Source organism: Teleopsis dalmanni, chromosome 2 (assembly GCF_002237135.1).
Source record: "Teleopsis dalmanni isolate 2A chromosome 2, ASM223713v2, whole genome shotgun sequence".
NCBI lineage: Eukaryota > Metazoa > Arthropoda > Insecta > Diptera > Diopsidae > Teleopsis > Teleopsis dalmanni.
This window is the reverse complement of record NC_051847.1, coordinates 244,473,531-244,490,254: the sequence shown is the minus strand read 5'-3', so window position 1 is coordinate 244,490,254 and position 16,724 is coordinate 244,473,531. Positions and strand designations below refer to the sequence as shown.

Here is a 16,724-nt window from a genome sequence, read left to right as displayed (position 1 = left end):
TTTGTAGTAAATGTTACCTGAACAGATTTTGACTAATTTGGTTTGATACGCTAATTTTTTTCCAGAGAGCAACATTATTAAGGCAGGTTTGTAGTTTGGTGAAAGTCCGAATTGGGTCACTGTCAACTGATAAAACAGCTGTTTCGTCTGCAAATGTACCGATAACACTCTCATCAGTAAGGGGAAGATCCGCAGTATATAGATGATAAAGCATTGGTCCCATTATGATACCTTAAGATACTCCTGCTCCTATATCATGAAGTATTGCAGTTTTGTTTCCATGCTTAATGAAAAAGTGTCTTGTCGAGAAGTATGATTTAATAAATATGAAAAAATTTAGGGGTAAATTCAGTTTTAGTTTGAAAAGAAGGCCTTCATGCCATACTCGATCAAAAGCTTGTGAAATATCTATAAATGCAGCAGTACAATATTTTTTACCATCTATCGCACTATGGATATGTCTGACAAGTCTATGAATTTGTTCTATTGTGCTATGTTTTTGGCGAAAGCCAAATTGATGGTCAGGGATGAGTATGTTTTGTTGGATAATCGGTGTAAGGCGCTTTAGAAACAGGATTTCCATAACTTTCGACAGGAAGTAGACTTATTGGGCGATATGATTTGACGTCTTCTGGGCTTTTCCCTGGTTTCGGTATCATGGAGATTTGCGCTATCTTCCACTGAGGCGGAATAAATCCCCTTATTATCATAGCGTTAAATAGATGAGTCAGAAATACAAATCCTTTTGGTGGAAGTTGCTGCAAGGCCATGCCTGTGATTAAATCGTATCCTGGGGCTTTTTTTACTTTTAACTTTGTTATTATATCCCTAACTTCATTAACAGTATATCTTTTAATTGGAAGTTCCAATTGATAAGGCTCTTGTAGAAAATTTATCCTTTGTTTCATGATATCAGGCATATTTTCGTTATCATTTGGTTTAAAGCCCTGGACCAAATGTGACGCGAATGTTTCTACAGAGTAACAGAGAAACAGAGTAAATGAAGCACACAATGTTTTGTATTGCATTTTGAATAGAAAAAGAAGAGAAAAGAGGAAATTTGTATTATCGATGTAGGGTAGAATTTAAGGTATTTATTAGTGAAAATGAAGTAAGAAGTATGAAGCAGAGATTGAAGTACAGGTTTAATTTTTTTTTATATATATATAGTTCTACATATAGTTTTTTTTAGAAGTAGAAGTGAAATTAGATAATATTTAAGAGTTAATAGCAGTATGATAAGTTATATAGAAGTAAGTTATGGCATGATTTTTTTTGTTAGTTGTCAGCAGTAGAATTTAGTAGCCAAGAACCCCAATCCAAAACCGGCGAGCATACTGGGCTTGCCACCATGCCATGCAGGGCATCTAATTCTACAATGAAATCATATAGGCTGACACAACACAGTGAGTGAAATTAAATTATATGTTACGTGTTAAACATAGTGTATTGTGATGTGTAACTAAAATGTCTTTTGAAGTTACTAGTATAGTGTTGTTGTTGCTTTTGTTGCTGACGGTCTGACGTCAGATTTTTTATGTATGGTTGAAATTATCTGTTGGTAATTTCAACCTTTACAACGGTAGGCTTTATACTTTCTCATAACTTGGCACACAACTCAATTAACTACATGTTAAAAAACTCAGAGATAAACTAAATACAGAAACTTTATTTTAATTTACAAAACGAGTTCTTATTTCAAAAACTACCACTGGTTAACACCTGGGTTTTTGATATAAATCTAAATCATGGTTTTCATCATAATTGCGAAAACCAAACCATTTCCGCTATCACAGCACAAAGTTTAAAATGATTAATCCGATTTTAACAATTCTTTCTTCATTAGAGTTTCTTGAAGGCACCGCGTTATATTCACTTCGATTTATTAGCTAAAAACGACACTTGGCTGAAAAATGTGTAAAAGTGCAAATCCAAGTCATTAATTGCTAATCTTATTCTTAATCAAACTATTGAAGTATAATTAGTTTCTGCTTCAGTTATTAGTTTGAAAATTATTTGATTCCACAAAAGAAAAGCGGTACATTAGCATCAAACATTAGCCCTAAATGTACCTCAAATAGTTCTCAACTGATTCGGAACTTGAAAACTAACTTTATAAACTAATATAATTTAACAATTTAAGAAATTATTGAGAATGCGATGGAGATGTAAAGTTAACTATAGGTATTCTCAATAAAGAATTTAATTAATTACTGATGTAAGGTTTGAAGTATTTGTACAAATGCTAAAAATTATCTAGGCATTGATGAGTTGGAAAAGTAACTTCTTGATAGAACATATTGTAATCATTTTTTTAAGCCAAGGTATCATTTTAGTTAACTTAAGTTAAAAAATAAAATTAATAAAATTATAGCATTAAAAAATTAAATTATATTTATCTAGCTAAATATCAACTTAACTAAGTGTAAGGTTCTTTAATCAAAACTTAAAGAATAACTACTCAATGACAGTGGCGGCGCTAGGCGTCGGTGATGTCGATGACTATATATATATGACTATATGTACTATATATGACTTAAAACTTAAACTACTCTGACCAGAGAAAAAATGATGTTGTTTGTCTCTTAATATGTGAGAAAGAGAATCTTTTAATAATGGAGAAACAATAACATCAGTAACAAATACAAAACCATATTTTCATTTTCAACTTCAGGATGGCTACTACTGCACATTTTTTGTATTTGTGATCCTAAATTAGTTGTGTCTATGATTTTTTTAGTGAATGTAAAAATTATGCCCCGCAAATAGCGGTTTTTAAGCTGTTTTTTGTTTGTGATTTTCAAACAGCTCGAATAACTGACTAAGAAACGTTAAGTTGCCATTTATTTTTGTGCTCTCACCATACAATAAGGGTGTAAATTAATTATATTGTATAAGAAATTCTTTCCATTTTAATCATCCTTCATTGGTGTATTCTGAATCATTATTTTTTTTTTTTAAATTAAAAATTAGAAATTTATTATTAGTTTTCAATAAAAGTGTTGCGATTTACATTTAAAGTCGGTGGCAAAATATCCACTTTATTAACTTCCTTATATCTATCACAGACTTAAAATTTTGTAAAACACTTGTATTCATCATCTCATTTTTGGAAAGTCGACACTTAAACTATTGTTCCCTATTACTATTAAAAACTTAACAAAGTTAAATGAAAATGATAGACACTGGCTCGTTTGTTACCAAATTCTAAAGTACAATTTCAATAAAGGTAAAATACGAATAACCTAAGATTATATTGATTGTTTTACTTAACAGTACACGAAAAAAGGCTGTGATTAGATGAAATAAAATGTCCGTTATATATAGCCCCACCTCTTACTTTTTACCAATAGAAGAGTACTTACATAGTTACTTAGCAAGAAAATACTTTCTAGGTCATCATGTCTGAAGGACATTCTAGAGATAGAGATATAAGAAGAAAATTGGAATCCGGCGCTTCCAAAAGAAAAAGAAAAGTTAAATTGATTATACCATAAAAATATGTGCATGGAATGCAAACGGCATAAGCCAACATAAATTAGAAATTTTGAATTTTGAAAATTTGAATTAGAAATTTTGAAAAATGAAGTTGAAACTCACTTAACTAATAAAACCTACTTTTTTATACCAAAGTATATATATTTTACATAACAAATCATCCTGACGGCAAAGCAAATGGAGGTACGGGAATTTTAGTCCGAAGAAGATTGAAACACTATTTTGTGAGCTCATGTGCTGAAAATGTCCTTCTAGCAACTTCAGTCTGCATACAATGCTTTACCTACAATCTTACCCTATCAGCAGAGTATTGCCCCCCTCGCTTTATAGTAAACGAAATGCAGTACCTTGAATTCTTCAAAACTTTGGGAGAAAAATTCATTGCTGCAGGAGACTACAATCCAAAACACACTTTTTGAAGCTCTCGGCTTTGCAATCCTAAAGGTCAAAAACTCTTTAACGTGGTAACAAACAAAAACAACAAACCAGATGTCGCATCACCCGGGCATCCTACGTATTGGCCATCAGACAACAACAAAATCCCAGATCTTATTGATTTCGTTGTAACGAAGGGTATTCGTCGTGACTCCATTTCGGTGTACACAAGTTATGAATTATCATCGGATCATTCTCCAATCTTCCTAATAGTTCATGAAGAACCCCAACTAATTCAAGGTCCACAAAGACTTACAACTCAAAACACCAACTGGCTGAAATTTAAGAAACACATAAGTACTCACGTTCATACCAATTACAAAATTAAAAACAAATACCAGGTAGATGATGCAGTACAAGTATTCAACATGATTCTCTCCTCAGCTGCCGAAATTTCTACACCACAAAATTTGCTTTCTCAGGTAAGAAAGCAGCACTTTAGCAACAGTAAAATCAAAAGACTTCTAGCCGAAAAAAGAAAACTTCGTCGAGAATGGCAACAAAATAGATCCCCATCAACCAAATCTAAATTAAAAGCCGTAAATCGACTAAAAAGCGCTCTTGCAAGAGACAAAGAAAACAAACGATACGAATATATTAAGAAGCTGTCCCCAAACACGGCTAACAAAGGATCACTCTGGAAGGCTCATTAAACTATAAAAACACCTGTTGAAGAAGTGCCTCCGTTAAGAAACTCCACCGGTGAATGGGCGCGCAGCGACGAAAAAAATTTGGACATATCCCGACGGAATGGAAAAAAGCGTTAATTATAATGGTTCAAAAGCCCGGAAAGGATACAACACTAGCCGCATCATATAGACCTATAAGTTTGCTTCCTTGTCTGTCAAAATTATTTGAGAAAGTGTTCCTTGCAAAACTTATGTCTTTCCTCTAAGAAAGAGACTTGATTCCAAGCAATCAATTTGAGTTTCGTAAAAAACATGGTACTATCGAGCAAGTGAACAGAATAACTAACGAAATAAGAAGTGCTTTTGAAAATCGAGAATATTGCTCTTGTGTGTTTTTAGACGTTGCACAAGCATTCGACAAAGTATGGCATGGGGGCTTGATACACAAAATACGACATTTTATTCTTAGCCTCTTATAATCTGCCATTAAGAGCTCATCGAGAATCCCTTAGCATGGACGATAGTGTAAATAGTGGTCATTTCATAGATCTATTTAAGTTATCCTAATACGTATTAGTGTTAGAATCTTTTAAAAACTAAATTAAAATTGATCTTAAAATCTGTCTCAGAAACAAGAGGGGAGAGTAGAATCGGAGCAGTATTAGCGATATTTTTGCAATTTGATGATGTAATTGAATTCGTGATTGACCTGAAAAATCAAAGTTATGATTCTGAAACTCTAAGCGATTGTGAAGTAGACCTGAATGAAATGCTAACTTTCATGTTTATTGTTGCATTACACGTTTGGTACGGAATTTTGCTGCGAGTGAATAATATATAAAGTCTCTATTGACAGTATACGTAATTGTATTCGTAATTGAATAAAAGAGTATCGGAATACTAGGTTTGAAGAAACCGTTAAACAAGCCAATTGTTTGCAAAACAGTAGTTACGAAATTGTACGAAGAACATATGTATGTATTATATATGCATTTTATATTATGTTCATTTTCTTTAATTTGTATGTATATTTAAATATCCCAGCGGGACTTTCAGCGCTGAGGTATTCGATTGTTTCAGCACTTAATGGTAATGCCTTGCGCTGATTATTCAAAGGGAACTCCTAATTACTTTAACACGAGCATGTCATTGCGGGCAAGCGCTGAATCGTTCGCTTAACTTTTCGAATTTTTAATGCTACATATCAGCGGTGACATGTTAGCTTACCTTTTCAATTTTACCTATGCTATTGATTTTTAAATAAAATACTAAAAATTTTTTTGGATAAATTATATTTTATATTTATGTTTTATAAAATCAAAATATTAATATTTACATAAAACAATATAACATATTTACATATTTATATAAAAGAATATTTTTCTGTGGAATTGTTACTAGACACTTGAAGAGATTTCCAGACTCGATAACCTATAAATAACGTAATAGATGAAAAGAAATTTTGAGTTAGTAAAATTGTTACATGTGAAAATATCAATAAGTTGAAATTGAAGGCAAGAAACATATATAATTAAACTTACAACTACTTCAACTGCAGTGATTTCTTCGTTAAACTGAATTAAATCCTCCTCAGATTGAATTGGAAACTGTTCCAATTGAAGCAGCTGACTGCATTTTACCCTTGCTTTAGAATGACTGTATTCGCAGCACATTGGTCAATTAATCTTTCTTGATCTTTCTACATAATACAAAACAAAAAAATAACATTTAAAATTTTAAATATATTTACTTAATTTTGCATATACTTACAGTTAATTTATGTTAAATTCACAAAAAATATTTTAATAATATTTTTTGATTCACAAGTAATATTTTATTTATATTTTTAGATTTTATTTTGATTTTAAAAATTAAAAATTGGTCACTGCACTAATTTGACGCACTTCACTAAAATCATAAACATACTAAATGTATACAATGCAGATAAAACAAGAAATTATTCATATTCAAATTCTTTTCTTTTTCATTCTTTTATAATTTCAACCCCGAAATTACCTATATCGAACACAAAACAAAGAAAAATAAAAACGAAGAGCTGGGATGTTTATATTTCGTTTGATTAATTGTTTTGTATGTATTGGTCTTCATTATTTTACTAATATTGGCAATATTGCAATTGAAATTAATTCTAAGAATATAAAATATGTATGTACTTATATATTTACTTATTTCACCGCTGCTTAACTTAACTTAACTCGCTCAGCCATGTGCGTGTTGATTTAATTTGCGTTCTTATTGAGGGAAATTCTAAATTGTGCCGATAATGTAGTCAAATGTTGGTATTTAGAATGTTTTCAACGTGACTAAATCGTGCCTAAATAAAAAAATCGCCAAGGTTGCGACTTTAATATTTTCATAAGATGTTTAATAAATAATAAAGTTAATATAAGGCCGTCTGCAAGTTTGAGTAAATTGAGGTAAAGTAAATTGAAATTTCCTAGGGATTTTTTGCACTGCACATATGTAAATATTTATTTATTGCACTTATTTATTATTTTTGGTTAAACGTTTTCAAATTTATTTATTTATATATTTATTAAACACCTTATAAAATGTTCACAACGATAACTCCTAATTTACTTAATCTTTATTTAATTTACCCTACTCGAAATTCTGGTAAATACCAACATTTGCGTAATTATCATTATTAGAAAACTTTTAAACGATAAATGATTACTTTTTGGATGTATATTTCATTATTTATTTGTATTTTCTTCTTTGAACTTTGTTGTTAAGTATTTGCAGCGCAAAAAATCCCAATGAAAATACCATTTAGTTTATCATAAAATTAGAACAACTCGCACACGCCCTTAATAAAGAAATTATTTTAATGTTCTTATGCTGAACATTCTAAAAATATAATTTCACTAATTTCATAACTAAATTCTGGCTAAGTTTTTTTACATTGTTGTTAATAAGAGTTGTCTTAATTGTTCTTATATTAAGTGCCTTTTACACAGCATCGCTCGTTGTCAGCGTACGACGTCGTAGCTTGCCATTACTCATCCAATTTTTCGATTATTCTTTAAACACGCCTCCAGCAAATAATACAAACATTGCTCACTCAACAGTTTTAAAGTAATCGTTGAAGTGTTAACAGCGACTGCTATGCGTAATTTCGTAACGAAAAATGATGTTATATATTTAAATTATAATTTTAATTTATATATTTATTTTTATATATTATATTTTATTTAATACTTTAAATATTATTTTTGATATGTTTTAGTAATAAATTTTCCGTAGGTACATAATGCAATTAATATTTAAAATAAAAGATTCATTGTTATTTAACATAATGTTTGATAATTTACATATTTTTGTTAGTCAAAGGTTATTAATATTTCAAATTATCTTAATAACATGTTTAGAAAATCAAAATAGAAAATACCTAGATTTTTTACCTAGATAGAAAATACAAATAATATTTAATATAAAAGATATAATTCATTTATAGTTATAAAGTATCGTCTGCTAACGATAAATCATGCGTGCGTTTAAACGATGTTTACGCTTCTACTCCTCAAAATAAATGAAATTTTGCATACCGACAAAATTCGACTGTATACGAAAAAAACACGAGCGTGTTTGAAGAAATATCAAAATATTTTGGTTTTCGTTAACGCATTTGTTAAAATTTCAAATGTAACTATTACACCAACAAATTTCGCATTTCACAAAAAAGTTGGAGAAAACATTCCCCATCAGACTTTATGGGGCCTATATTTACATGCAGGGACATTTTTATCCCGTTATCTCAAGAATGAACAAACGAATATAATTTTTGTCTTTTGCTATTTAAACTTAAGTTTTCAAAGAATAAATATATTTAAAAATTTTAATATAAAATATTTAATTATGTTGTGTTTCTTTATCACATATCAAAATTCGTAAGGTCTACGCAGAGTGTATTGGCTATGTGTATGTGTTCAAAAACCTCGATATGTTTACAAGAAAAATTGAAAAAACCTTGTGGTGGCACAAACAGGTTACCGAAATTTGAAATTTTATTATAATTTTTATAGTAGATGAAAACCCTAATTAGAGCACTCAAAATTTCGTTCCATTTTTTACGTTTATATTGCAAGGTTCACAATTTTTTTTATGTGTATTTATTTATGTGTATGTTATTGTGTATGTTAAAGACAATAAATCAATATTTATATTCTTTGAGTTAGAAAATATATCTGATATAATGCAATTTTCGATGCCATTACACTCTAGATCAGAGCAGGTTTCTATTACACAGTTATAAAATGCCCTAGAGTTAACCAGGATATAGACGATACTATATGTTTTTCAGACAAGGTATGCGTGCTACCAAATCGCACCGTCTATATTCAAGTTTACATGTCTGAGACATGTATGCGGTAAAATGAAATCTTTTCAATTATTTGTTATATAACTAAACTGAATAATTATAGAAGCCATAACTTTCGCTAAAATGCTATTTAATTTGCTTGCTGTAGGGTTTCAGTTATTGTCACCTTTTGACAAAGAACTGCGAAAGTATTTTCAAGGTTATTTTGATTTAAACGCTTTGAAAGCAATAAACTTTCAAATTATTATGAAAAAAGTATGGATTGTGGATTCCAGCACCAAAGATTGAATAACATTTTCTGATTGAAGACCCTTGATCACATAATAGTGTATGAATTTTGCAACCCATTTCATTTAAAATATTTAAATTTTCAAATATAATGTTTTAAAGGCATTCACCTGATAATCCATTGTTGGAATAAAAATAATTGAAAATAAATGATTAGTTTGTAGTAAGACCTTTAACCATAAAAACTCAAACATATTTTGCTATAGTTGGAAAACTGAAAAATCGGTTGTCATTAACTCCATCAATTATGTCTAGCTTTTTATTATATTTTAATCCTTTTCTGATAACCATTTCATCGAAAACCATTACAGCATTTTGTTTATCGATTTCTTTTAATTTTTGACATTTCTTTTGAACGAAATGAAGCCAGGTTGAAGTGATTTAATAGGCGCCCACCGATTATTAGTTCAAGGGTGTGGTAAGCTTAAATTTAATCTTTTTTTTAAAAATAAGTATGAAGAAGCAGAAACATTATATAAATTTTGACTTCTTCAGAATATTTTTTTATAGCATTGACAGGCGAGCACACTAAATTATATTAAGCAACCTTAAATGATTATTTTGAAAATACTCTGACAGACGGTATTAATTATCATTAAGAAGTTGCTGTAAGGAAAATCTCATCCTCTTCCGTCCATGCGTGGCGCTTGAGTTTATTAATTTGAGTCATCTAAAATCAAAAGAAATATAAAATATATAAAAAATATATAAAATATATAAAAATATAACGAATACTTAGATTCACCAATGTTTCAAATATGTTTTGTTTACATTTTGACAATCAAATAGCTTGAAATTTGTTCCATTTTTTATTTCGTTTCGCTTGCATATGCAGCATTATCATTTCTAAAAACACCAGCGCCAAGTTAGCAACGTTGCTGGAAAATGCAGGGCTGTATTTTCAAAAAATTTTTAAAAAATGATATTTTCGTTAATATAAGGAATTAAACTAAAACAAAAGGCATTATTCTTATAGAGTTTTGAAAGATCTTTCGATTGGCATTTACCAATTTGAGATACGATGCGTATTTTTTAAATTATAGGGAAAATAAAAATTGACCAAAATCGACTTCTTTTGAAAAAATTTATTTTTAGAAAAATCTAGAACAGGTACAATGTTGCATGGAAATACATCTAATAGAGAATTAATCAGGCTATCAACAGCAAAAAAAATCATAAAAATCGAGTAGACCAATTTTGAGAAATTTGATGTCAAAGTCAAATTTCTTAACTCGTCAAATTTCAAGCTTTTTAAAAAATGTAAAACGCAAAAGTATAAAAAAAACTTTCACAAAACCGGATAAATAAGAATCATTTCAATATCTCAACTAAAACATCAAAATATTATTAAAATAAGCATAAATTTTGCACATGTTCCGATATAAGTGCATTTTATTTAAATTTCGAAGGAGGTACAACCTGCACGCTTAAAATTCCTGAAACTAAATTGATCACTCTTTCAAACAAAACTAATTTCACAAAAATCGAGTAGAACATTTTTTAATTATATATGTTTAAAAAAGTGGATTTTTTACGAAAAAACCGTATGTTAACTAACACCATTCTAATAACATATTAAGGTGAAAACCTGTACAAGGCTAAAAATTCACCACCACTGTAAAGTTTATTAAAGAACTCTGTTAAAAGTATTTATAGGTGGTTGTATTCTGTGGTAAGGGGATGATTATAAAATTTAATTTATATAATAATAATATTTTAAATTTAATATTTAAATTAAATTCAAAAATATATTGCACATAAAAAAGGAAGATTTTCGTCTGTAAACTGCTAACATATACCGCCATATCATACATTTTTCAATATATATTAAAAACAAAAATAAGAAGTAGTACAATGTTGCACGTTATTTTTTTAAATTTTTTATATTTTTCTAATATGAATTGATGTAAGAATTATCAAAATAGAGTAGCAAACAATAAAGATATTAACAAAAACAACTTTTGCAGCATATTCACAAATGCATTGAACTCTGTTACAGGCATTTGTTGTTGGTTATATTCTGTGTTAGGGGACACTATCAAAATTTAAATAATTATAAATTTTACGGAATGGTACACTGTTGCACGGTATTTTTTTAAAAAATAGACATATTCTAGAATATTTTGGTATATAAATCATTAAAAATGAGTAGATAGATTTTCTAAAATAATCAAATATATATTGCATATAAAAAACAAAGATTTTCGTCTGTAAGCTGCTAACATATACCGCCATATCGAACATTTTTCAATATATATTAAAAAAAAATAAGAAAGTAGTACAATGTTGGACGGTATTTTTTTAAATTGTTTATATTTTTCTAATATGAATTGATGTAAGAATTATCAAAATCGAGTAGCAAACAATAAAGATATTAACAAAAACAACTTTTGAAGCATATTCACAAATGCATTGAAGTCTTTTGCAGGCATTTGTTGTTGTTATATTCTGTGTTAGGGGACACTATAAATATTTTATTAATTATAAATTTTACGAATTGGTACAATGTTGCACGGTACTTTTTTGAAAAATACACATATTCTAGAATATTTTGGTATATAAATCATTAAAAATGAGTAGATAGATTTTCTAAAATAATCAAATATATATTACATATAAAAAACAAAAATTTTCCTCTGTAAGCTGCATAACATATACCGCCATATCAAACATTTTTCAATATATATTAAAAAAAAATAAGAGTAGTACAATGTTGCACGGTATTTTTTTGAATTGTTTATATTTTTCTAATATGAATTGATGCAAGAATTATCAAAATCGAGTAGCAAACAATAAAGATATTGACAAAAACAACTTTTGAAGCATATTCACAAATGCATCGAAGTCTTTTGCAGGCATTTGTGGCTGTTATATTCTCTGTTCGTGGATACTAATAAATTTATTTAAATATAAATTTAAATATAAATTTAACGAATAGGTACAATGTTGCAAGGTACTTTTTTGAAAAATACACATATTCTAGAATATTTTGGTATATAAATCATTAAAAATGAGTAGATAGATTTTCTAAAATAATCAAATATATATTACATATAAAAAACAAAAATTTTCTTCTGTAAGCTGCATAACATATACCGCCATATCAAACATTTTTCAATATATATTAAAAAAAAATAAGAGTAGTACAATGTTGGACGGTATTTTTTTGAATTGTTTATATTTTTCTAATATGAATTGATGCAAGAATTATCAAAATCGAGTAGCAAACAATAAAGATATTGACAAAAACAACTTTTGAAGCATATTCACAAATGCATCGAAGTCTTTTGCAGGCATTTGTGGCTGTTATATTCTCTGTTAGGGGATACTAATAATATTCTATTAATTATAAATTTTACGAACTGGTACAATGTTGCACGGTACTTTTTTGAAAAATACACATATTCTAGAATATTTTGGTATATAAATCATTAAAAATGAGTAGATAGATTTTCTAAAATAATCAAATATATATTACATATAAAAAACAAAAATTTTCTTCTGTAAGCTGCATAACATATACCGCCATATCAAACATTTTTCAATATATATTAAAAAAAAATAAGAGTAGTACAATGTTGGACGGTATTTTTTTGAATTGTTTATATTTTTCTAATATGAATTGATGCAAGAATTATCAAAATCGAGTAGCAAACAATAAAGATATTGACAAAAACAACTTTTGAAGCATATTCACAAATGCATCGAAGTCTTTTGCAGGCATTTGTGGCTGTTATATTCTCTGTTAGGGGATACTAAAAATATTCTATTAATTATAAATTTTACGAACTGGTACAATGTTGCACGGTACTTTTTTGAAAAATACACATATTCTAGAATATTTTGGTATATAAATCATTAAAAATGAGTAGATAGATTTTCTAAAATAATCAAATATATATTACATATAAAAAACAAAAATTTTCTTCTGTAAGCTGCATAAGATATACCGCCATATCAAACATTTTTCAATATATATTAAAAAAAAATAAGAGTAGTACAATGTTGGACGGTATTTTCTTGAATTGTTTATATTTTTCTAATATGAATTGATGCAAGAATTATCAAAATCGAGTAGCAAACAATAAAGATATTGATAAAAACAACTTTTGAAGCATATTCACAAATGCATCGAAGTCTTTTGCAGGCATTTGTGGCTGTTATATTCTCTGTTCGTGGATACTAATAATATTCTATTAATTATAAATTTTACGAACTGGTACAATATTGCACGGTACTTTTTTGAAAAATACACAGATTCTAGAATATTTTGGTGTATAAATCATTAAAAATGAGTAGATAGATTTTCTAAAATAATCAAATATATATTACATATAAAAAACAAACATTTTCTTCTGTAAGCTGCATAACATATACCGCCATATCAAACATTTTTCAATATATATTAAAAAAAAATAAGAGTAGTACAATGCTGGACGGTATTTTTTTGAATTGTTTATATTTTTCTAATATGAATTGATGCAAGAATTATCAAAATCGAGTAGCAAACAATAAAGATATTAACAAAAACAACTTTTGCAGCATATTCACGAATGCATTAAACTCTGTTACAGGCATTTGTTGTTGGTTATATTCTGTGTTAGGGGACACTATGAAAATTGAAATAATTATAAATTTTACGGAATGGTACACTGTTGCACGGTATTTTTTTAAAAAATAGACATATTCTAGAATATTTTGGTATATAAATCTTTAAAAATGAGTAGACAGATTTTCTAAAATTATCAAAAATATATTGCATATAAAAAAGAAAGATTTACGTCTGTAAACTGCTAACATAACATATACCGCCATATCATATCTTATGTTCTTCTGTATACTAAATACAAACAACGCATTTGCCTAATTTGAACATTGATATAGTTTGCGTTTATCTTTTGTACAGTAAAGTTGTGCGCAGGAAGCATAAATCTTAATAATGGTAAGTATAAATCAATAAAAAATATTTAAAAATTTATAAATTAAATTTAAAAAAGTAAGAATAAATATTTAAAATATAAATATTAAATTTTTAATGCTTTTATTTCAGAACCAAGATCTTCTAACGGCAGTATTAGTGGGATTGCTAGCACGCGGTGAGACTGTATGTAAATTTAATAATATAAATAATTTAATTTAAAACATATGTATATATAATATTATATTATTATTTATTTTAAATGTAATAATAAAATTGAACTTTTTTGTATCTCTCTTTAGCAACCGCAGCGTCAATGGCAACACCAGCGTCAACAGCAACAGCAGCGTCAACACTACCAACAAGGAAGTTGGCGTAAAGGACGCCGATGGCAAGGAGGAAACAACCGGCAATATGACGAAAACAGCTGATTGCGATGTGAAAACCGCCGTCGACAAGACGAAAACCGCCGGCGGCATGATGAAAACCTCCGACGGCAGGAGGAGAACCGCCGTCGGCATGAGGAAAACCTCCGTCGGCAGGAGGAGAGCCGAAGTGTGCTGACGCCGACAGTAGAAAACGGTGCTGCAGCAATAAATAATAGAAATGTAAGTTAAATCATATTTATTAAAATTTTTAAATAAATTAATAAAGTTTTTTTTTATATTTTCAGAGTAACCAAATAAATGAAAATGAAATGCGAATCAGATTAATTGAACTTGAGAAGGAAAATCGGGAACTGAAAAAAAAAATTAAATAATGCATTTCTTTTTCTATTTATTATAATGGTTTTTTTTTTCTAATTATTATGTTTTTTTCTTATTTATATAATGTGTTTTTGTTATTTTTATAATGCTTTTTATTATTATTATAATGTGTTTTCTAGTTATTATAATGTTCTTTACCTATTTTTTTAATGTTCTTCTTTTTTTTTTAATTATTATTACAATCTTTTGTCTTATTATCATAATATTTTTTTCTTATTTTTATTTTTTGTTATTTTTATAATGCTTTTTATTATTATTATAATGTGTTTTCTAGTTATTATAATGTTTTTTCTTCTATTTTTATAATGTTTTTCTTTTTTTTTAATTATTATTACAATCTTTTGTCTGATTATCATAATATTTTTTTCTTTATATAAATTATAATAAAATAATTTTGAACAAAATTAAATTATGGAATTTGTTATTTTATTATTTTAAGATATTAATATTCAGGTATTATTATATTCCTAATATAGTAATAACCAAATATGTATGTACATTAGGGTGCCATTAATTTTTGAAAGTCGGAAAATTGCCCGCGGCACCCCCCAGATCGGTTCATTTTACTAAAAAAAATAATCTGTGTGAAATTTTAGTTCAATTGGATAAGTGGAAATGGTGCCCCAAGAGCCTCAAAGATTGGAAAATAACGATTTTCCATAAAATTCATCTTTGATTGCTTATATCTCCGACATATTTAATTTTACATAAAAACTGTCTTCCTAAAAGTTATAGATCTACTAAAAATAAACAATTCACTCATACAAAGTTTTTCTGTATTTCTAATAGTAACAGAGTTCAATGCATTTGTGAATATGCTGCAAAAGTTGTTTTTGTTAATATCTTTATTGTTTGCTACTCGATTTTGATAATTCTTACATCAATTCATATTAGAAAAATATAAACAATTTAAAAAAATACCGTGCAACATTGTACTACTTTTTATTTTTGTTTTTAATATATATTGAAAAATGTTCGATATGGCGGTATATGTTAGCAGTTTACAGACGAAAATCTTTCTTTTTTATTTATATGCAATATATTTTTGAATTTAATTTAAATATTGAATTTAAAATATTATTATTATATAAATTAAATTTTATTATCATTCCCTTACCACAGAATACAACCGCCTATAGATACTTTTAACAGAGTTCTTTAATAAACTTTACAATGGTGGTGAATTTTTAGCCTTGTACAGGTTTTCACCTTAATATGTTATTAGAATGGTGTTAGTTAACATACATTTTTTTCGTAAAAAATCCACTTTTTTAAACATATATAATTAAAAAACGTTCTACTCGATTTTTGTGAAATTAGTTTTGTTTGAAAGAGTGATCAATTTAGTTTTAGGAACTTTAAGCGTGCAGGTTGTACCTCCTTCGAAATTTAAATAAAATGCACTTATATCGGAACATGTGCAAAATTTATACTTATTTTAATAATATTTTGATGTTTTAGTTGAGATATTGAAATGGTGCTTATTTATCCGGTTTTGTGAAAGTTTTTTTCATACTTTTGCGTTTTACATTTTTTAAAAAGCTTGAAATTTGACGAGTTTAGAAATTTGATTTTGACATAGAATTTCTCAAAATTGGTCTACTCGATTTTTATGATTTTTTTTGCTATTGATAGCCTGATTAATTCTCTATTAGATGTATTTCCGTGCAACTTGAACCTGTTCTAGATTTTTCTAAAAATAAATTTTTTCAAAAAAAGTCGATTTTGGTCAATTTTATTTTCTCTATAATTTGAAAAATACGCATCGTGTCTCAAATTGGTAAATGCCAATCGAAAGATCTTTCAAAACTCTATAAGAATAATGCCTTTTGTTTTAGTTTAATTCC

General features: G+C 28.0%; 1 protein-coding gene across 1 annotated transcript in view; it reads right to left on the bottom strand.

The window, feature by feature from the left end:
• Nucleotides 1–3,416, bottom strand: part of LOC119677237 — a 9,914-nt gene extending 6,498 nt beyond the window's left edge. Inside the window, exon 1 of the mRNA XM_038088508.1 lies at nt 3,366–3,416. Coding sequence (XP_037944436.1) covers nt 3,366–3,416 — 51 coding nt within the window. The remainder of the gene's footprint in view (nt 1–3,365) is intronic.
• Nucleotides 3,417–16,724: the final 13,308 nt, after the last annotated feature.